At 39.3% G+C, this 23,069-nt stretch overlaps 1 protein-coding gene across 1 annotated transcript; it reads left to right on the top strand.

The window, feature by feature from the left end:
• The first annotated feature begins 5,320 nt into the window (after nt 1–5,320).
• Nucleotides 5,321–22,541, top strand: myofl (myoferlin like). The gene is made up of 54 exons (XM_068328107.1): nt 5,321–5,492; nt 5,950–6,005; nt 6,149–6,240; nt 8,226–8,334; nt 8,551–8,647; nt 9,049–9,221; nt 9,394–9,522; nt 9,906–9,968; nt 10,067–10,117; nt 10,257–10,287; nt 10,364–10,479; nt 10,594–10,720; nt 10,812–10,915; nt 10,993–11,061; nt 11,141–11,184; nt 11,270–11,352; nt 11,447–11,482; nt 11,786–11,910; nt 12,004–12,117; nt 12,356–12,533; nt 12,809–12,933; nt 13,038–13,147; nt 13,295–13,487; nt 13,868–14,023; nt 14,105–14,236; nt 14,315–14,478; nt 14,899–15,013; nt 15,638–15,740; nt 15,842–15,981; nt 16,072–16,236; nt 16,376–16,463; nt 16,628–16,705; nt 16,841–17,022; nt 17,135–17,293; nt 17,379–17,480; nt 17,706–17,867; nt 17,959–18,124; nt 18,224–18,282; nt 18,381–18,395; nt 18,473–18,571; nt 18,911–19,039; nt 19,264–19,419; nt 19,579–19,670; nt 19,758–19,928; nt 20,076–20,224; nt 20,357–20,496; nt 20,603–20,691; nt 20,777–20,872; nt 20,988–21,129; nt 21,252–21,351; nt 21,484–21,677; nt 21,763–21,872; nt 21,991–22,138; nt 22,262–22,541. The coding sequence occupies exons 1-54, from the start codon at nt 5,405–5,407 to the stop codon at nt 22,298–22,300; spliced, it is 6,153 nt and encodes a 2,050-aa protein (XP_068184208.1). The 5' UTR covers nt 5,321–5,404; the 3' UTR covers nt 22,301–22,541.
• The last annotated feature ends 528 nt before the right edge of the window (nt 22,542–23,069 follow it).

Here is a 23,069-nt window from a genome sequence, read left to right as displayed (position 1 = left end):
AAAGCATGGCTAAAATCCACTATTTTCTGGAGTATGGGTGTGGTTTTTTTTTTAACTTTGTGGGTTAAATTTAAATATTAAGAAGAACACCCTCAAAAAATCAACAAGCTCCTTTAATCATGTAACTTGCACATAAAAAACCCACTTCTGGTTAAAATCCACATTCCAGAGGAGACAGAATTGTGATGGTAGAATGCAAAGGTTGACAGGAGGAACAGGAACAGAGTAACCCTGGAAACGGCACAAGGTGGTTGAGCCATGGTGAGAGCTGCAGTCCAACTACTCTCTAACACAAAGGAAGTCATCCATTAGTTATATCTAGCACGGTCTTCATTACAATGAAATGCATGGTAGAGTGAAGGAATGAGACTTTTCACATGTCAAGAATCACCTGTTTTGTTGAGTGAATGAGGCCTGAACATTTCTATCTGGATGGCGAACAAAGAGGTCAGGCAGTGCAACATGTTCACTGCTCTGAATGAGTCAAGTCTTTATCAACTCAGACAATGTTTGAGTTGCTTGTTCTTCTTAAATCTGCATTGCTGTTAAGAAGGTTGGTTAAGCAACATTACCACCTTTCAAGTTAATACTAAGGAGAACTGTTGCAGACAACTCAGATAACAAGTGAGTGTCGCTTCAGATCTAGAATACGTGTCCGGTCAGCAAGATGACAATATTATATCCACTCCTGACTCCTGACAGGCATTCACTGAGACTTTTGAAAAAAAATTATCTTGATATTAAGATTGTTATATTATCGACTGAGATGCCTCACTGAAAATATACCTACAAGTCACTGCTGATGGATCTCCATCTCTTCTCTTCCTGAAGTCCTTGATGATAGTTTGTTTCACTTTCTCCTCATTTCTTCAGCCTGCATCTGCTCCTTAAACTGCTTCATTTGGTTCAGCATTTCATTCCACCTACACATTAACTACTCTGTCATGTACAGTAGCTGAGAAACACAATAAATTTCTCATTTTTCAACACTGTATTCATTATATTCAAGTAACAAACATACCATCTAGTGTTCAATCTCTGGCTGTTCTGTTTCATGTTGGCCTGCTCTGTGAGCAGCTTTTGCTGGTCTGTGGCTTTCTCTAAGAGTCCTAGATTGTGATCTTCCGTCATGCTCCCCTCCTGACTTTTTGTATAGAGAGGAGCAGAACATGAGATTTAAGTTAGATAAAAGTAAATATTGTCGTTCAAAATAATCAAACAAAAAGAGGGAAAAGCTCCACTGTGAGATTTTGCAGTAGTTGGCTGTATAAGGGCACTCTTAATATCTTAAAAACCGTGTTGTGTCAGTTTATTGCCACTTGTTGCCCCAGTGGCGAGTACATACTGCTCACTGGCCCCATGCCTCACCATTTGAATGGTCCTCATTGTGCTGCTGTTGTTGTTCTTCCAGCCATAACTTTCTGGCCAGAGTTGCCCTCACTTTGGCCTCCCTCAGCTGGTCATATTCCAGCCACTGCTTCTGGGAATTGAATTAAAGAGTGAGAAGGATATAATGGAGGAAGACAGAAAAGACGTTACGCCAAGAAATAACTGCTAGCCAACTAGACTACTGTACAAAGCCACACATCTTCACTTAGAAGCAACTGCACATAAACAGTAGAAATACAAAGTCAGAAGTCCACTAAAGTAACAGAAAACACAGTGAAGAGCTTTTACAGTGATGTGGGAATTATGTAGCTCCTCTATACATGGTGAGGGGCAGCCTTCTGCAGTCCAATATGACAAAAGAAACACAGTACAGATTTATCTTTGGATGAATAACCCACACATTTGGTATTGTGATATGCTAAAAACAAAGTACAGTATGACCAAGATCTTTAAATTTTAGATGGATGTTAGTGTTGGTTCTAGGATAAGGTCTCAGCCCTCAGAGGTAGAACAGATGTTGATGATATATGCATAAATATAACATAAATAACAGAAATTTATTAAACATGTCAAAATAAAGTACATTAATACATAGATTTCTTATTTGAAATGCTCTTAGCAGAACAGTGATGCAGTTACAGACATCAAAAAATTCCTGGGTTCAAATACAGACCTGAGTCCCTTCAGTTTGCACAAGTTTCCCTTGTTAAATATGGGTGAACTAGCGAGTCTAAATTATCTAAAGGCATGAATGTGAAGGTGAATGGTTGTTTGTCAGCTCTCGTGAGCTGCCTGCATCTTCAGCTCATTGTAAACTGGAGGATTTATAGAAAATCTATGACTGGTATTCTTATTTTTAATAGTTCTTATCATAATGATAATGTTAAAGATGATGAAAATAACAACAACAACAACAACAACAACAATAATAAATAACATTAATATAAAACATAATAATAACAAAAACAATTACAATAATAATAATAATAGATTTGTTGCATGATTAAAAGAATAGGCCATGACAGCAAGAAAACCTCCTGAGGAAACACTTCTTTCATGCCATAAAACTTCCCTGGATTGACTAATTCGAAGAAGCACACACTTTCCAAAAATGCTGTGGAATAAGCTCCATCAGATCATCAAGGATCATCACGTACACATTTCTGTAGTGCTTGTGGGGATCCTGGAATAGCTAGGGATGGCACTTTCTCATGGGCTCATCTTGTGTGTGAGATCCGCTGTTTTAGCACAGTCAGTTTAGAACACCTCTTGGACTTCTTCTCTTTGACAAAAGTAAGAACTAAATTCCTTTCTTCTTTCTTACATCCATGGCCTCATGCTCGATGATAGCCTGCATTAGTCTCTCAGAAGATGTGTTCGTGCGTGTACAGCATGAACACAAACTAAAAAATCACAATCTAGTGTTTATCATCCAATGTCTTATCTGCAAGGAGTCTATCAAAAGTCTGCAGAAGGCCATCATTGTTGCTTGACACAGTGCTAGTTATCCATGATGTGAAATTCCATAGAGTAGGAGAATATGTGTGAATCCTTGAACAGCCTGCAGACTGAAGAACAGATGTGCTCTTTGTGGATTTGGAGAAAAATGTGGTGAACCCAAAGAGTTATGCAAAACATTTTCTACATTCAGAAAAAGCCTTTAGCCCCTTTTGACAGAACCAGACTAAGTCTGAGTGCATAGCAAAGCACAAACACTGCACTGGGGGCATTTGTATTCACTTTGGCCTGCAGGCTATTGGGGGATGAAACATGGCAGCAGCCATATTGTATACCAGTGCCACAAGTTTATCCCTAAAATTGAAGGCCTTCATGTTTTCAAATAATACTTCAAAAACAGACTGAGCATCTCAGAGACATGAAACACCCTAAAAATAAAAAAATAATTCTGCTTCAACTGTGCTTTGAACTCTTCTTTACGTTCATAATCATCATAATGCTATATATCAATCAACTGTATAGAAGTCAATACAAAAAAACAATTCATAATTGTGGTCAGTAAACAAAATATGCTTGACAGGTATATTCATGAATGAGCAACTCAAGACAGCACAACTCAGGAATTCAATTGGAATTCATCTCAACGGGAGATAAAGAAATAAAATAAATAATTACCGCCTATCTTCCACTCTATGTCTTTCTCTCTCCTTCTTGTCCTGTCCCTATCTACACTGTACTGTATTGCTTTTCCACCCAACCGGTCAAGGCAGATGGCCGCCCTCCACATCCTGGGTCCTGCCTGGAGTTTCTTAGTTTTCCTCTGCCCCTTATCTGGAAAGTTCTGTTGGGATTCTGTCCGTAGGATCACTTTGAAATGTCTGCTGATGTGATTAAGCGCTTTATAAATAAAAGTGGATCGACTGATTGATTGTTTGATTGATTGACTGATTGATTAAGGAGGCCAATCTAACTGCATGAGTCATTGAAGAGAACTTGCAAAACAAACTGCTGCCATCTAGTGATGAATACTGGCATCACAACAATTCAATTAGATTGTTTTTTTTTTTTGCCAACAACTGGAGTTGAGATGAGATTTTTCCCCCCATTTGTTTCAGGAAGCTCATGTTGTGAACCCAGATAAAATATCATAGCTCACTGGAATATTAAAGCATTTTAGATCTATTGTTAATATTACTATCAATACCTGAGCTAAATCATGATGTCTCCATTGAAAATGGCCTCATATGTACTGCCATTCTGCTAGGTAAAATATCATTATTTACTATTGATGGTCTAAAACGGTATTGGTTTCATTATAATAGACAATGGTAGTAACTGAAAATTCCTTATAATGAAAGGAAATGAACTTTATTCACCCACAACCACACAAGGGTTGTGCCGAGTAGCTAGGTAGTTAATTAAATGGTTACTGTTCCTTATAACTAACTTTTAATTACCTTGTTGTTTAAAAACATTATAACAAAAATAATATGTCTGTGTAGGTTCTCAGTTATCCAGGTCATGGTTAACCATAGCTGTTTAAATTAATGAATTAATCCACTGAACCTAAAGACAGTTTCGTTCAATAATAATAATATAATATAATGCAATAAAAACAACAACAACAACAATAATAACAATACATTATTGTCATAAGTTTTCGATGCTATGACGTTAACCTGACTTTATCGCGGTGGAAAGGGGAAACCGTCGGTATTGAAGTCCAAATGGCAAAATGATGTGTTAAAATACATCGGAAATGGCTAAAAAGCGCTCTAACACTGCCTTAATGACTTAGACTTTATGTTGCTGTTGGTTTTAATGCTTTTAGGGAAAACAAACTTTATTGATGTGAACTTTATTGATATGAAATTTATTGACTTGAACAAAATTATTCACTGCTATGATCATGGTTATCAGTATTTTAATATTTTTTTGCTCATTTGAACACACATTTGTGTGTTTGGCGGTAATTCTTACGATTTTACTGGTATTGTGAACGCAGCATAATCAACCCCTGTACTAGTCTAAACGTCTTGTAAAAAATACCTAAATGTATATAAAGTTTGAATAATTCCCCGCTGTAAGTCAAATATTAACGAGTAATGAGGCATTATTATATATATATATATAATTTTTTTTCATACCAAATTAATGGATATCAGGTAGATAAAACTAAAAATATACTGCAGAGTGACGTGTTGCAGAGTGCTGGATGTTCATACTCATTATAACACCAGGGGGCGCTGTTCTCAAGCGAAAAGAATGGACCCACTGCTCGTTTGAATGGATGCTGAAGGAATTCGCTCTACCTGATCGATGGTAGTCTTCAGTTTTTTTTTCCTAAACATGAATATTTCAAAAGTCACAAGAAAACCCACTATGTCCCCACCTCCCTGATGCTGTTTGTTGTGTTTCACGTCCGTGACCTAAGAGAGAGGCTGTCCTCCGGAATCCAACCCTCTCCTCTACACATCTGTGTTTTCACTCGGTGTTGGCTCCCGTACTTTCAAAGGGATATGACTCCAATCTCTGAATAAATTTGGACTTTATCAAAATGCTGCGGGTCATTGTCGAGTCTGCAAGTGGGATCCCCAGAAAGAAACTCGGAAACCCTGATCCAATAACTGCAATCATCTTTAGAGGTACATTTTACGAGGCTATTTCTACTTCTTTCTTTTTTTCCTTTTTTTTTAACAAGGGAAAATACTGCATGTGCTTTAACTTTTTACTGGTTTGGTTTAATCATGTAGACAGTGTTTTAGTTTCACTCAAAGTTTTAGGACATTATCTTCAAATGTAGTGGTGAATTACACCATAATAGAGCTTTCATGTGAAAATTATGACAGTCATTCATATACAAAACGCAGAATGCATCCTTATAAGGTCAGATTGTCACCAGAGACGTTTTTGGCCGCATGGGTTCGACTTCACTGTTTTTTTTTTTAAATTAATGAAAGGCTGAAGTTGATTCAAAACCTCCTGTTTCTTTTTAATGGTAAAAGTCAACTAAGATTTTTTTTTTTTTTTTGCCAATAAGTGCATTTATTCTTCACATATGTATCATATCACTGCATATCCTGTATTTTGATCATCTTACAGGTGAAAAAAAGAAAACGAAAGCAGTTGACAATGAATTGAATCCCGTTTGGAATGAAGTAAGCAAGGAATTTAAATGAATTGTGTGCTTGTAAAGAGCTTTTTATTTATTTGGGAATTACTTTCTGGCCTGAAAGTTGCTGGCACAGTTTAAACTATGCGTTGGTGACTAATTGCAACCTTCTCCTCCTGATACCTACAGGTACTTGAATTTGATCTGAAAGGCTCTCCTTTGGATGGATCTTCATTCATCAATGTGGTTGTAAAGGACTATGAAACAATTGGGAAAGACAAGTATGTTAAAAACATCAAATGGTGATATTGTGCCTTTTTTTCTTAGCCTCAATATTTGTATATACTGTATATGCAAAGAGTGGATGAACGCACAACATTCAGCCCTCCTCCCTGTATAACAGAAGACTGATCATGTAGACATATTCGTGGCTTTGGAGACGATGGTATCAGAATGAAAATCTCTGCTTCTGTAGTCAGTCTATAAAGAAGTCTCCACCCCCCTGAAAGACACTCATGTTACAAGAGCATGGTGGTTGAAGTAATGGTTGAAGAGAGAAATTGTTGACAAATTATGAGATTATAATCTGTCAAAGTGATTGTTTCGTAAATAATGTGGTTAGATTAGTTATTGATTTAACATTTTCTTAAGGAGCAAAGTATCATGCTATAACTGTGATAATTGTGAACTCACTGTGACCATGTTAAGACTTGCAGTGTCAGTAAAGATGATGCCTTGTCTCCTCCACACTAACGCATAGCTGTTACCAGGAATATTGCCTTAAAAGGGAAGAAAGTCACTTCTTTTCTACTTATCTTATCTACACTCCGTCTACAAAACATTTGATTGATCCCTCTGTTTTTTTTTAGGCTTATTCATGCATTTTCTAAACTGGCTGTTTGTCTTTCTGAAGTGCAGGACAGAGAGCAAATCTAGCAATAGCCCTTCCACTGAGTCATTCTAATGACTAATTGTGTATAGAATATATATTTGTATGCCAGACAGAAAAGGGTGGGATGAGGGTGTAGGGGTTTCTGCCTCCTCCAGATAGGCACTTAGATATTTTTCCATGATTACTGCCTGCAACTCATGCAGGAGAGGGAGCTTGTGCTGGCTTGTCATTGGCACATCTGTGATGACTCACAGCTGAGCCCAGCCACTCCAACTTTGCTAAATCATGCCTGGTATAAATCTCTGGCGCTATCAAGATAAGCCGTCTGAGGCAGCACCGGTGCAGACGGCTCTTTGGGTTTTTTTTTTTTTAATCCTAAATGACCTTTGGTTAAAAGTAACATGTAAATAGTAAACAATATATTACTTTGTCAGGTAAACCATTGTCTGTGGTTAAAAAGTAAGTTTTCTGTTTTTTAGAATAGTATTTTTTAAAGTTTCCTTTCCTCATTCATTAGAGGGTACTGTATGCAACGCCCAGTCTATGTTAACAAGTCCCTTCATGTGTCCTCCACAGTTATAAACACAGATAACTGAAGGTCCAGATTTCCTCTCTGTTGTGTCCTTCACAGCTAACCTTGTTTCCAGCAATCTCTCTGTTTTTAAATGCTGGCCAATTATAAAAAAAAAATATTGAAGAAAAAGAGAGAAGAAAAAGAGCCTGAGGTCATGATTGTGCTCGCACTGTTCTCATGTTACTCACTCAAGTCTGCTTATTCCCCCGCCTTCTTGGCTCTTTATTTATCCACTCTGAAAAGGGGCACTGAGCGACCAACGCATGCCTGTGGTCGAGGTTAATTGTTTCCAGTCTTCTGCTTTTTTTTGGTATCTTATTCGTCATCTTGGGGGCCGGTCCATAAAAGCAACAGGTCCTTGTCACACAGTAAAGAATGCTATTTGCTCTCTCAATAGATGGTCTCTCTGTTTCTGAATGGTTCCGCTGCTGAATTTTTCGAGTGATTGGATTATTTGTTACAGGGGGAAAAATATTTGTACTGTTTGATTAGTTCTTTGAAATGTGAAGGACTGTGGATATAGTTTGAGATAAATATAGACAATGTGACATATTACAATATTTTTTGTTCTTAATCACTATTGCCACATGACCTCTCTTTCATGGAAACAGCAACAGCATTGATGTTGTTGCTTGGTTTGTCATGAAATGTGAAGAAGTAAAATTGGGAAGTGGAAACAGTGAGCTACTCACCTTTTCTTTTCAAACAAACTGTTGTTTCACACATTGCGTTACACATCTGCTGATGTTCACTAGGTGTGATGAACTGATTTAAGGAGCATTTCTATGTTTGCTTTTCAGGTTCATTGGATCAGCTACAATCCTTCTGAGAGATTTGGCCAGTGGTCAAGTGAAGTCACTCTTATCCAAGAATGTACCCTTGATGAATGAAAAACAACAAGCTGTTGGGGTGAATACATCTAACAAACAACAGACCTCATGTCTTATACTGTATATGGCACTAATTTATGACATGGAAAGCCAACTGAGACAGTCACAGGGCTGCTACTTTATGTCTGCTAAGTATCTCTTTATATCTGCAGGAAGTGGCTGAATTGTTAATATCGTGTGAGAATGAAACAGTAAGAGCAGATGATGCTAACTGAGAGAACTTTAATTCTTTCAGGCAACAATAGATTTGATTATTAGATATGAACCTCCTGCCAGCGCCGCCCCAAACCTAAATGTTCAGCACGATGGAGATACGTCTCATGTGGATGCTGGTAAGATACCAGTTAAGAACTATGAAGTGTGAATGCAATGTTTGTTTTTCTACCATTAAATTCTAAACTTCATCATAAATTAATGAAACAATGGGACATAAAATTGATGGTGCACAGATTACAACACTGTTTTTTTTTAAATGTATGTGTAATAAACCTCATATTTTCTTGTGACATATGAATAGATGAACATAAATATTCATATAACAAAGTTTGGCTCTAATTGAAACCATGTGTGTATTCTTAGTGATTATTGGCTTCAACCATATTTTTAAAAAATGTACTATTTGCAGTGTTGGTGGATGGTTGACACATTATACAGAGTGTAGAAAAAAGAACACAAAATGTGTTTGGAATTTTGATTTTGAAGAACGTTGTGATTCTTTTGGTTTTTGTGAAAGGAGGAAGTGATGATGATGATGATGGGGGGGAGGCGAATGTCGAGGGAGGAGGTCAGAGTGGGAATCCTGAAGCTCCTGCTGCACCAACCCCACCTGGTAAACCCAGTCACAAGCCTGTCCGTCTCAGCCGAAAAAGACAGAGAGCCCTGGCCAATAAGCCTCAGGATTTCCAGGTATTGTCTCATTTTTGATTTCCCACCTCCTGGATAATCCCAAATGTGCTATTTAGGGCATAAATATCTTTTGTGATCACATGAATGGCATCTTGCGTCATGAATTCTGTACATTAAAGGCCGATACATCTTTAAAAAACACCCAGATAAACTGTCTCGCTGTAATGTCCAGATCCGTGTTCGGGTCATTGAGGGCCGACAGCTGCCCGGAAACAACATCAAGCCAGTGGTGAAGGTGAATGCATGTGGGCAGACCCACAGGACTAGAATCAGAAGAGGAAATAACCCGTACTTCGATGAGGTAGAAAATCCATCACCAAAAACAAAATAAACTACTTTTCAAAAATTCATCAGAGATGGTTAATTTTTGATTTTCATCTTCTAGTCTATTTTTAACATTCTCTTGTCTTCAATCTTTGCCACTTAATCTGTTGCTTTTCTAACCCTCTTGCTTATCTATCTCCCTATCTGCTGCAGCGGATCACATTGGAGCTTGAAGGTAGCGTCTTTAGCTTTTTAATTCTTTGTTTCTCATTCTTCTCACATTTTTTTTTCTCGGTTTCTGCCAAACATTCTCAGCTTAATAAACTGTAAGTCTATAAGGTTTGTCACAGCAAGTCTGGGATCACAAGAAAAATAAATACTCGTCCATTTGTCCATCTCTTCTTCTTTTGTGTCAAACAGATATTTTTCTACAACGTTAACATGCTACCTTCAGAACTATTCGATGACAGCATTAGTCTCCGGGTGCGTAGATAATTCTTTTCATTCCAAATACATGTTCTTTTAAAATCAGGGGTTTTTCTGTGTCTGCTGAAGCTGTGATGTTGTGTTTTTGTCAACAGGTTTATGACTCCTACTCCCTCAGAGCTGACAGTCTAATGGGGGAGTTCAAGGTAGGCCAGTCTTTATCGTTTTACAATCTTTGCTTTTTGATAAGCAGTATTTTATTATTCACAGAATTCCTGTTTTTGTCCCCAGCAGGTTGAGGGATTTCAAATTTTACATAATGTCTTATGTTTCTTGTTGTCACAGGTAGATGTTGGCTTTGTCTACGATGAACCAGGTAAGCATTCAGATATGCTTTTGTAGATTGTATGATTTACATATACATGTACATTTTCATATTTTACTGTGTCCAGGTCATGCCATAATGAGGAAATGGCTCCTTTTGAGTGATCCTGATGACTCCAGCTCGGGAGCCAGAGGATACCTGAAAGTCAGCATCTTTGTCATGGCCACTGGGGATGAGCCACCGGTGTGTGGACATTCTTATAACTTACCATTAAAATTTCTTTCTAGTTGAGAAATCCGTCTAAAAAAACAGCTTATAAAAAAATCTTCACTTTCTTCTGTTTCGGTGTCGGTCCAGACGGAGAGGAGAGAGAAAAATGAGGAGCAGGATGACATAGAGAGCAATCTGTTGGTGCCGGCTGGGGTTGCCATGCGATGCGCCACGCTCAGTCTCAGGGTTTACCGAGCTGAGGATGTGCCTCAGAGTAAGTCACCCATGTAGTTCTGTAATCACTGTTGTTAGAAGTTATCAGCTCTTATTGAAGGCCCCTGTTTATATCCGGCTCTACTCTGCAGTGGACGATGCCTTCGTTCAGACGGTCAAACAGGTTTTTGGAGGCCATGGAGATAAGAAGAACTTGGTGGATCCATATCTAGAAATCAGCTTTGCTGGCAAGAGGGTACAATTCTAAAAGTAGTTTTAATGTTATTAATGTATGATGGTTGTTTTTGCTCAACTGCTTTATCTTTGCTGTAGCTTTGCACCAAAATCATTGAGAAAAATGCCAACCCAGAGTGGAATCAACTCATCAACCTTCAAGTCAAGGTATTAAAGATACTTATTAAGATACCAACTTTAAATACAACCATCACAAATTAAAGCACGCATCGGTCTCTTTCTGTAGTTCCCATCCATGTGTGAACGCGTTAAGTTGACCCTGTATGACTGGTAAGAGCAAAAATTAACTCGTACACAGACGCACTTCTGACGGTATCATCAGCCACCGTGTGATGTGTCACTTTTCTCCCTGCAGGGATCGTTTAACCAAGGATGACGCTATAGGAACAACCTTTTTAAATCTGAGCACAATATCTTCCTCTGGTGGAGAAATTGAAGGTAATTGTGGTTTTGTATTTATGTGGTGATTGTAGCTTGTTTTTTTTGATATTGTTATTTAATGTTTTATGTGTTCTTTCACCTTTGGAAACAGTTCCTCGAGCAGAAACTTTCAACACAGTGTCTGAATGTACGTAACAAATAATAACCTGCATGTGTTATGTTTCATCGTTTGATTGAAATAAGTGACTCTTGCTTTGGATGTTAAAAAGAAAAGAAATATCTGTTTTTGCCATTTCACAATTTCTCCAGTCTCCATAACTCTCTGCTTCCATTTGTTGTGTGTGTGTGTGTGTGTGTGTGTGTGTGTGTGTGTGTGTGTGTGTGTGTGTGTGTGTGTGTGTGTGTGTGTGTGTGCGTGTGTGTGTGTGCGTGCGTGTGTGTGTGTGTGCGTGTGTGTGTGTGTGTGTGTGTGTGCGTGCGTGTGTCACAGTGAGTACTGCAGGCTCAGAGATTGGTTTCCTCCCTGTGTTTGGGCCTTGCTACGTCAACCTTTACGGAAGCCCAAGAGAATTTACCGGCCTTCCTGACCCATACGATGAACTCAACTTTGGAAAGGTAAGATTAGCTTTTTACCTTGAAGAAGAGGATTTCGTTTGTATTTATGCAGGATAGTATTTATACAGTATTTTGCCTTTCATTTGGTTTCAGGGTGAAGGGGTTGCCTACAGGGGAAGAATCCTTGTTGAGTTGTCGACGCAGCTGGATGGGAAGACTGATAAGAATGTAGATGATATTTCCAGTGATGACATCCTGGTGTCGCAGGTACACCCTGTTCTATAACCCTCTGCTCTCTCTGCTGTACAGAGGGCCCCAGAATTTAACCTATAAATTATTGTAACCTGTTTGGATACATTCTTCCTTGTCAGTTTGTCGCTGCAGATAACATTAGCAGTTCAATGTCAAATAGATTTCTGGGAAAGAACTCAGACGGGATGTTTTAACTGAAAGGGGGAAATGTCAGAACGTAACCTCTAACAGTGCTGCATGCCTTCTGATTCAGAAATATCAGCGGAGGAGGAAGTACTCTCTGTGCGCTGTGTTCCACAGCGCGTGCATGCTGCAGGAACCGGGCGAGCCTATCCAGTTTGAGGTCAGCATCGGTAATTATGGTAACAAGCTGGACTCCACCTGCAAGCCCCTGTCGTCCACCACCCAGTTCAGCTTTGCTGTTTTTGATGGTATGGAAGCTACTTAGAAGGGCTCTAAAATGTTACGAGCAAATAGGATATCTGCACCAAATGCATTACAAGGAATTTTACCTTTAAATATAATTGTATTGAAGGTCATATCAAATTGATGACAGGTATTGGTGAAATATCAGCAGCTGACATCGAATTCTTTAGTTTATTATGCTGTAATTATGAGTTCAAGATGGCATGAAGCCAAAGAGTAGAGCAAACAGTTTGGCCTATAGTCAGTGTTTGTAATGAATTATTCCTTTTGTATCTCACAGGTAATCACTATTATTACCTGCCCTGGGCTGACACTAAGCCCGTAGTGATTCTTACGTCATATTGGGAGGATATCAGCCACCGTCTAGATACTGTCAACATTCTACTCTTCATTGCTGAGAGATTGGTGAGAATGAATCTATGCCCTGATATTTTCTGCATCTGTACATGTAGCAATGTTAAGTAATGTTCTAATTGTTCTTCTATTTGTTTATGTTTGATTCATTGCAGGAGTTCCACCTCACTTCTTTAAAAACCGCAGTCTTAGCCAAAGTACCTGAGACACGTCTAGCAGAGATTTGGCTCAAGCTCATCAACCACATGATAGAAGACCTGAACAAGTAAGGACCAATGACACGCCGCTCTGGTTTGTTGTTGTATGAAGCAATGGGGTGATGTAACTTATGTATAAATCACTGCTTTCAGTCCTTTGATTTTCTTTTCACCTTGTGCTGTTTCCATTGAGCCTTACTTTCATTGACAAACAGTTTCCAGCTTCCAGCAGTGGAGGGAAAGCCCAATGTGACAGCTCTGGATCTTCAGATGAAAAAACTGCGTGATGCTGCCCTGAACAGCATCATGCAGATGGCCGTTTCCATGAGGCAGGAAGCCACAGATGTCAAGGAGACTGTTGGTGACATTGAAGACTGGTTGGACCGAATCAAGCAGTTGGCAGAAGAGGTCAGCACAAATGAAACTGGATTGGGTTTGTGTTCAACTAGATAGATAGATAGACATGTACAGTATTTTCTGCACTATATGGCGCACTGGATTATAAGGTGCATATCATAAAAAAATAAAGTAAATTGAAAAAAATTGTGGCTGTACTTGTTTTTAACCAGTATTAATATTAATCAATATATAAAGTGCATCGGATTATAAGGCGCACTGTAGGTTTATGAGAAAATTATATCCTTTTAGGTGCGCCTTATAAAATACTGTACTTTATTAATTAATTAATTAATCCCGGAGGAAATAGATTCTAATCATTTATCAAAGATATATGTAGCTCAAAGAATGCCAGCTGACATTGTAACTATAAAGTTGTGTGTCACCACCAGCCTCAGAACAGCATGCCGGATGTGATCATCTGGATGTTAAGAGGAGAAAAGCGGGTGGCCTATGCCAGGGTCCCAGCCAATGAAATTCTGTACTCCAGCTTCAGTGAACAGGGACACGGCAAACACTGTGGGCAGACCCAGACCATCTTCATGCAGGTACAAAGCTTTTACAGTCACTAAATTATATATTTTATTGTTAAATGTCATAGATCTCACTCATGCCTGTTTGTTCATCAGTACCCCATGGACAAAAATAAAGGTGTTAAGATCCCCGTCCAGCTTCGAGTCAACATGTGGCTCGGTCTCTCTGCCCATGAAAAGAAGTTTAACAGCTTCTCAGAGGGAAACTTCAGTGTTTACGCAGAAATGGTATGGTAGCTATTATATATCTGGAATCGGTGTGTGCAGTGTGTTGATCTCCGATACACACTTGCTTCATTTTCACAGTATGAAAACCAGGCACACGTGCTTGGAAAGTGGGGAACCACTGGCCTGGTCGGTCGCCATAAGTTCTCAGATGTGACCGGAAAAGTGAAACTCAAACGAGAGCGCTTTCTGCCACCCCGTGGATGGGAATGGGAGGAAGACTGGTTTGTTGACCCAGAGCGATGGTACGTTTAATTCACTCGTGTGCTCATGCATTTTCACAAAAGCACACAGTGGTTCATGACTCATGTGCAAACATCCTGTTATCACTTTACATTTGAGCGTGTTCCAGAATACTGTTCATGTTTCAACTCCATCCACCATTAATTAGGAGCTGTCTGAAGTCAGCGCTTGTGCCAGCTGCAGCACAGAACCATTTTAGGAACACAATAACAGGAAATGAAAAGGAATTTCAATGTCAGCTAGTGTTTTGGTTTAAAAATGTCTGCCGGCCTCTTAAGTGTCTGAAGTGCCTACATTCTCCCTCAGAGGCTCGTGTAAATAATCTTAGATCTCTGTGCTCATTTTGAGCTGTTCTGCTCCCCTTACTCCTCCACCATCTGAGTCAAAGCTTCTCATCAACTACCTGGTGCTTTATTCTACAGCCTGTTGACTGAAGCAGATGCAGGTCACACAGAATTCACAGATGAAGTTTTTCAAAATGAAACGCGATTTCCTGGAGGGGAGTGGAAGCCCGCTGACGAGCCTTATACCGATGTGGTACAACACACACACACACACACACACACACACACACACACACACTCTGAACTTTTTGGCTATGAGAAAAAATGTGGAGGATTACAGAATAAAAGTCCGTCTATCCATACTAAATGTTATCAGCATTACTGTTATCATATTAAACAGGTGGGATGATCTGCCTTAAATGGAAACATTTCTAAAAACAAACATGAACTTTTTAGATGTGACTCTGATTGATTCTGGTTATGAAATGTTCTTCAATATTAAGTACATTTTCAGTGGATCATGTTGTTTGCTTATATACTGTTAAATCCACAATGATATGTAACGACTTGGCTAAACAGCAGTTTAACATCATTGGGTTCTTTGAAAACAGATATTTATGCGTTCGTGGAGAGTGAACTTCATCATGCCCCACATTAGTCAAATATAAAACTCAAACAGTAAAGTAAAACTTTTGAAGCTCTATTCCTTTAATAGTTGTACCTGTTTCCAAAAAAATATTCATTTTTAATTCCTAATGGTAATTTATACATTTGTTTCTTAAAATAGAATCAAAAATATTTTAGAATTTAAATAAACAGCTACATTTTTCAAATAGTAGTATACGTCTTCTAAGTGAATATTTTCTGTGCTCTGTAGAATGGAGAAAAGACTCAAAGCCCATCAGAGTTTGACTGCCCACCAGGATGGACATGGGAGGACGAGTGGAGTTTTGATATCAACAGGGCTGTGGATGAAAGAGGTCAAGTGAACACTAAAACTGAAATATAAACAGTGTTCTTCTTTGAGTGTTTCATGTTTGAGTCAATCCTAAACTGGTCTGTCTGTGGGCTTTGGCATTAGGTTGGGAATACGGGCTCACCATTCCTCCTGATGATAAGCCCAGATCCTGGGTTGCAGCAGAGAAGATGTACCACGTCCATCGTAGGAAGAGACTCGTAAGACCACGCAGGAAGATATCTGATCAAAAGCCTGCCACTGAGGTGAGGAAGAGGAAGCTGTAGATGACAAAAAATAAATACAAGAAGTTATGTTAGCGTTTGATCCTGACTTTGTCCTTGTATCTTCTATAGAGGAGAGAACCAGGAGAAGGCTGGGAGTATTCTTCCCTGATTGGCTGGAAGTTCCACAGGAAGGAGCGCACTTCTGACACATTTCGCCGTCGCCGCTGGAGAAGAAGAATGGTCCCGTCAGACTGCATCGGGGCCTCTGCCATTTTCAGACTGGAAGGAGCATTAGTGAGTCTTACTTTAGTTCCCTGGAAAATTCTGATGTTATTTGTTGGTATATTTATTGTCGTTAATGAATTATATCCTTTCATTATCTTACGTGTGTTTGTCAGGTTTGAATAACCTGGGAATATTATTTTTCTAACAGGGGGTTGATGTTGATGAGAAAACCAGTAAAACGGAGAGAGCCAAAGTATTTGGTGCCAACACACCCACCGTTTCCTGCCACTTTAGCCGTAAGTAGCGCGATCAGATTAAGTTCAGTCCCTGTTAGTCAGCATTCTTGAAATTTCCTGACAGGCTTTAATGTAAGATAACATTGAAAGCTGCATAAGTACATGCCAAATCAGTGCCATATCAGGGATCCTGTTTTTAAACACTAATAAATGTCTCCCTTCAGGGGCTTCCATGTACCACCTGAGAGTGTACGTCTATCAGGCAAGGAATCTTTGTGCCATGGACAAAGACAGCTTCTCAGGTAAAAATGAAGTAAAGAATTTTTGATTCAGGGAAATCAGACAATCTAAAAGCCCAAACCAAGAGGAATGAATTATCCAGGGTGTACAAGTAAAAAAACAGCCAACATCAAATAACACTATATGCCCTTTTCCAGATCCCTACGTCCATGTATCATTCCTGCATGTCAGCAAAACCACAGAAATCATAAGGGCCACCTTGAACCCAACATGGGATCAGACTCTCATCTTTGAGGACATTGAAATCTACGGAGACCCAAAAACTATTGCTCATAATCCTCCTGATGTGGTGCTGGAGCTGTATGACAGTGACCAAGTAGTACGTTGTTTATTTATTCTGCCAAACTTGTTCACACAGTTTTATGCGTCAAGTCGACTTGTAGCTCCTGAATTGCATCAGTTTCAGTGTGTGGCTTCATTTGATTTAAAAGGGTAAAGATGAGGCCATGGGTCGCTGTACATGCCCCCCAGTTGTAAAACTCAATCCCAGTGTAGCTGTCAGCCCTAAACTGCTGTGGTTCCCAGTCACGAAAAAGGGTCGCAACGCTGGGGAGATGCTGCTGGCTGCTGAACTCCTGCTGAAAGACAAGGTGAAGCAGACACTGATAATTTAAATGCCCCAACTTCACTTCATTGAGCTGTACTAAGGAAGTGATGCCGTGCATTGCCCCACAGGCAAATGATGGAGATCTGCCCCTGGTACCACCTCGGCGGGGGGAGAAGCTCTACATGGTTCCACAGGGAATCAGGCCGGTAGTGCAGCTCACTGCCATTGAGGTAAACAATCAAACCATCTTGCAGTTTTTGTTATAATCTCCCTCAGCACACATGACATGATTGGACAAGACCAACCCAACCCTAACATTTTTGTTACTGTTTCTTTCCTGTTACTCCATCCTTCCTTCCACTCATCCACTACGCCAACTCCTCAATTTGCACATACTAGTTTTCATACATGTCTTGATGTGTTGGGTTTTTTTTTTGCTCTGTGTTTTTACCCAGGTCTTGACTTGGGGCTTGAGGAACATGAAGACCTACCAGCTGGCCACAGTTTCCTCTCCCAGTTTGATAGTGGAATGCGGTGGTGAGATTATTCAAACTGCTGTAATCAGGAACTTCAAGAAGAATCCCAATTTCTCTGGATCAGTTCTGTTACTCAAAGTGGTACAAACATTAAAACATTTATGTACATAACTTTTAGACACTTCTAGATTCTGCATGTCTATATTTGACGTGTATGTGTTTTTCCACCTAGCTTCTCCCCAAAGAGGAGATGTACACTCCACCCATCGTGCTGAAGGTGATTGACCACCGACCATTTGGTAGGAAACCTGTCGTGGGTCAGTGTACCATCGACTGCCTGGAGGCGTTCCGCTGTGATCCATATCGTATTAACAGCGATGTCTGCATGTCTGCTAGAGGTATATATAGACACACACACACACACACACACACACGTACAGAGTAAAGAAGACACACTTTTATTGTCTTATATTAAGCTGTTTCTGCCTGTTTTGCAGTGGCAATGATAGCTGCCTCCCAGGGCGATGTTGTCATCAACATGGAGGAGATCCCCGAGGTAAATAATAATGCAAACAAACAAAGGGGAGGAGAGAATAGTTTCAAATCAACATGTTCTTATTTTACTAAGCATTCTTTCTTGTCTCCCATTTGTAGTTTACAACAGAAAAGGTGAGAGTTTCTCTTTTCAAAGTTTGTTATTTCATGGCTTTTCTGAAAATAATTAATTGATGTTTTCCATTTCACAGGAGGATGAAGCAGTAGACTGGTGGAGTAAGTTTTATGCCTCAATTGGAGAACAGGAGAAGTGCCAGCCCTATCTGAAAAAAGGATATGACAAATTAGAGGTGAGACCATGTCCTCCCACATTACCAGTACACAAGAACTAATTTCATCAATCTTATGGCTTCAAATTGATGTTATAAGTTACACGTAAATCCTGTAACTAGGTTTGACAGGGTTGTGAGCAGTCTTTGCTGATGTCTGCTGTAAAGGTGCAGCTTTCTCAGTTACTGATAAGAGCAGTCAAACATTTAATAGATTTATTAGTTCTTAGTATGAAAACATCAGAACAAATTTTGGAAACCGTACAAGTAGGCTGTTATGTTTAAATCTGAGATTAATGAAAGTTGAAACTTTTTAGGGTGTGTGTTGTGTATTGTGTATTGTGTCATGTGTTTTTTTAGGTATATAACACCGAACTAGAGGAGATTGCACAGTTCCAGGGTCTCAGTGATTTCTGCAGTACTTTTAAACTTCAGCGAGGGAAAACTGAAGATGAGGAAGACGACCCCTCCGTCGTGGGAGAGTTCAAGGTGAACACACCGGTTTTTAAAGAAGTATCCCTGCCAGTCAGCTTCCCATTATACCTGAAATGTATTGTAACATGATCAATTTGCTGTTGCATGGATGGATTTTTTTTTTTAATCTGCTGCCTGAATGTGATTTATATATTTAAATGACAGTTAATTGATTTATTAAATTAAATTACTAGCTTATGGATGTTGTATGTGTAAAAGTGCTGTTCTATGATATTCAGGGTGCATTCAAGATTTACCCACTGTCCGATGACCCAGGGGTACCAGCTCCACCCCGTCAATTCATAGAAATTCCTGAGAGCGGACCTCAGGAGTGTCTGGTCAGGATTTATGTGGTGCGCTGTCTTGATCTGCAGCCTAAGGACACAAATGGTATGGTGAGTTTTGTCTTAAGGTGCAACAGGACAACCACTCTGGCTATAGATATACAGTACTTATGATATAGATCTGTGTAACAATCATGATCTAGATTTTTCACACAAAAAATATGGAGCTACTGAAGCTGAGATCATTCCTTTGCCCTCTTTTTTTTTCAGTGTGACCCATACATTAAGATTTCACTGGGTAGGAAAACACTGGACGACAGAGATCACTACAAACCAAACACCCTCAATCCAGAGTTTGGGAGGTGAGACAGAAACACCTCACATAGCATAGAAACATAAAGACGCATAACACACATAACAGCTAAATGATAATCTCCCTTTTTGTACAGGATGTTTGAGCTGTCCTGCTTCATTCCTCAAGACAAGGACCTGAAGATTGCTGTGTATGACTATGACTTACTGAGCAAAGATGAAAAAGTGGGTGAGACCGTCATCGATTTGGAGAACAGACTCCTGTCTCGTTTCAGGTCCTCCTGTGGCCTGCCACAGACTTACTGTGTGTAAGTATTTCTTCCTAATTCATGCATTCTGTAAATACCACATCTAAAGAACATTGTCCACGTTCTACATAGTAGGTCAGGGGCTTCTCTTTATAATGTATTTTAGTTTTTTAATAACAAACATACAACATTATAATTTTGTTGCAGTTCAGGGGTGAATCAATGGAGAGACCAGCTGAAGCCTTCTCAGATCCTCCAGCATGTGGCTAAGGTGAGGGGCATCCCTCCTCCACGCATAGAAGGCGACGGGCGCTCACTGACCTTGTCGGGGAAACAATACCATCTGCACGAATTTGGTACTGCTATTCTTGATTACCAAAAATGATCTTTATTCTAGTAGCATTATTACATACATCTGCTACAACAACAGTGCTTTGGATATCTGTTGATATTAACTTGACTGTTGTGGTCCTCCGTGTCTTTCTCAGAGGCCAATACTGTGGTTCACTCACAGCTGGGCCCAGCCAGTGAGAGACTGGCCCTGCATGTCCTCAGAAACCAGGGCCTGGTGCCAGAGCATGTTGAGACCCGAACCTTGTGCAGCTCTCATCAACCCAACCTGTCGCAGGTTAAAACTGCAGCAGTAACACTGCACTTGTTTATCAGAAATAACTTGTGAACATAATTTTGTGTGAAGTTAAACTTTTATTAAAGAGTCTTTTCCAAAAATGCAGGGAAAAATTCAAATGTGGGTTGACATTTTCCCAAAGAGTCTTGGTTTACCTGGGCATCCATGTGACATCACTCCACGCAAAGCCAAGAAGTAAGAGCGGCTTGAGTAAATACTGTATAGTTCTTTTTAATCATGATGTATTTATGGATAACAACTAACAGTTTATTTATAACAGATACTTCTTGCGAGCCATTGTATGGAACACAACAGATGTCACTCTGGATGAAACAAGCATCACTGGGGAAAACATGAGTGACATCTATGTGAAAGGGTACATCACTCTTGGCTGACATGTTGACAATATACTGTAATGAATGACTACCTGTATTTCTACCTGGAGAGTTAATTCACTAGCTAGTAGCTAATCAGGAGTCAACATTTCCTAGATGGATGCCAGGTATGGAGGAGCAGAAGCAGAAGACTGACGTCCATTACAGATCCCTGGATGGCGATGGAAATTTCAACTGGAGGTTCATCTTTGGGTTCGACTTCCTGCCTGCAGAACAGCTGTGTGTTGTCTCGAGAAAAGTGAGGGAAATCATGGAGGAGGGAAAAAAATCATCAAAATATTAATATTTATAGGAATAGAATTTTTGCGATGTGACGACAGGTAATGAGCTCAACAAAGTTACAGTAATGTATTTTCTCAGGAGCACTTTTGGAATCTGGATAAAACTGAATATAGGACTCCCCCAAAACTGATCATCCAGATATGGGACAATGACAAATTCTCTTTGGATGATTACTTAGGTAAAGCAGAATTTTAATTAACCCCCTTTTACAGCATGCCATACATACATGCCTTTTACAGCTGTGAAAATAAACTCCAGGAAAGTATTATTAAAATTATAAAAGCATTTTTCATCTGTCTGTGTGATATAGGTTCGGTTGAGCTGGATCTACTCAACCTGATCCCTCCTGCTAAGAGCCCAGAAAAGTGCAACATAAAGATGTTGCCAGGAGTTGCAGGCTCATCCTCCACAAAGAAACCACTGCCCAACTCACTCTTCTTCCAGAAGTCTGTACGAGGATGGTGGCCATGTACAATCCAGCAGGATGGGAAACACGTGCTTGGTGTATGTTTGTCTCCACATAACAGTTCCTAGTTACGTCTATTTGTGGCATGGTTACTGTTTCATTCTTTGTTTCGATATGTCACAGGGCAAAGTGGAGATGACTCTGGAAATAGTGGAAGAGAAGGAGTTTGATGAGAGACCTGCTGGGAAAGGCAGAGATGAGCCAAACATGAATCCAAAACTGGACTATCCCAAGTAATAAATCTGTCATTTAATCAATATATTGTCCTTATTTTTTCCCTCTTTTTGTCCTATAAATTGCTCGATGTAAACTTAGATAATATGAATGCTTCTGTCTTTCTCTACTTAACAGCCGCCCTGACACGTCCTTCTTCTGGTTTACAAACCCTTGTAAGACCATGAAGTTCATAATTTGGCGGAGATTCAAATGGATTTTCATTATAGCAGTTGTCCTCCTGCTGGTTATCTTGTTCCTTGGGATCCTGTTTTATTCACTGCCGGTAAAACAAATATTCTCTTAATTTGATTATTTGAATGTGACAGCAACTACCACATTAACATTTTACCCATCAATTTTTTTTTATAATACTGAATGAAGTCTAATCTCAATTCCATATCCACAGAACTACATCTCAATGAAGATTGTGAAGCCCTTCTCTTAAGAAGCACTGTTGAAATTCCATCTGTTGTCCTGCTGCAGAATCCAGTTTTCTTCAGTCTTTCTTCCCTCAGAAATAAATAATACATTCTTGTGGTAATGCCATAGTATATTCATATACTGTATATGCAGCATTTTCTTCTCACATTGTCGAACCTGTGCGATTTATATTTTGCTTTCAACTGTTTGTATTTTGTGTAGAAAATGTCTTGGATGTTCAGTTGTGTTTGTTGTAGGAAACAAAATGAAAATGTCAAGAATGATTTATTTTAATAAAACTTTGTCAAAAATCGTCAAAAAGTTGCTATTTTGCATGCTTTGCCACATAATTTGAATCTATCCAAAGAAATACTAACATAAACAATAATTGAAATGATGACATTTTAACTCAAAAATTCATTACATTTCAGTTGTTTATTACATGATAACTCACATAACTACAAGAAAAATAGTTATAGAATAATTAATGGAATTACAAACAAAAGTGCAATATCAACTCTGAGATAGGCTCCGGCTCCCCGTGACCCGCTGCGGCGGATACAGCGGTGCCAATCTGACGATGAATGACTGACTGTATGTCGTGCATACAGTCTATGGTACACTTGACAATAAAGCTGACTGTGACTTGACTTTGAATGAACTAATAGATTAGATTTTATTTTTAAGGTTTATGGGTGCTTTATATATTTACAATATAATTAGAGACGTTTTTCTGATTTACCTTGATTCACCTGAAGATAAAATGCACTCACTTTTAATAATCGGATATTTAA

Source organism: Antennarius striatus, chromosome 11 (assembly GCF_040054535.1).
Source record: "Antennarius striatus isolate MH-2024 chromosome 11, ASM4005453v1, whole genome shotgun sequence".
Lineage (NCBI taxonomy): Eukaryota > Metazoa > Chordata > Actinopteri > Lophiiformes > Antennariidae > Antennarius > Antennarius striatus.
Note: the sequence above shows the minus strand (reverse complement) of the source record. Positions and strands in the feature narration are given on the sequence as shown.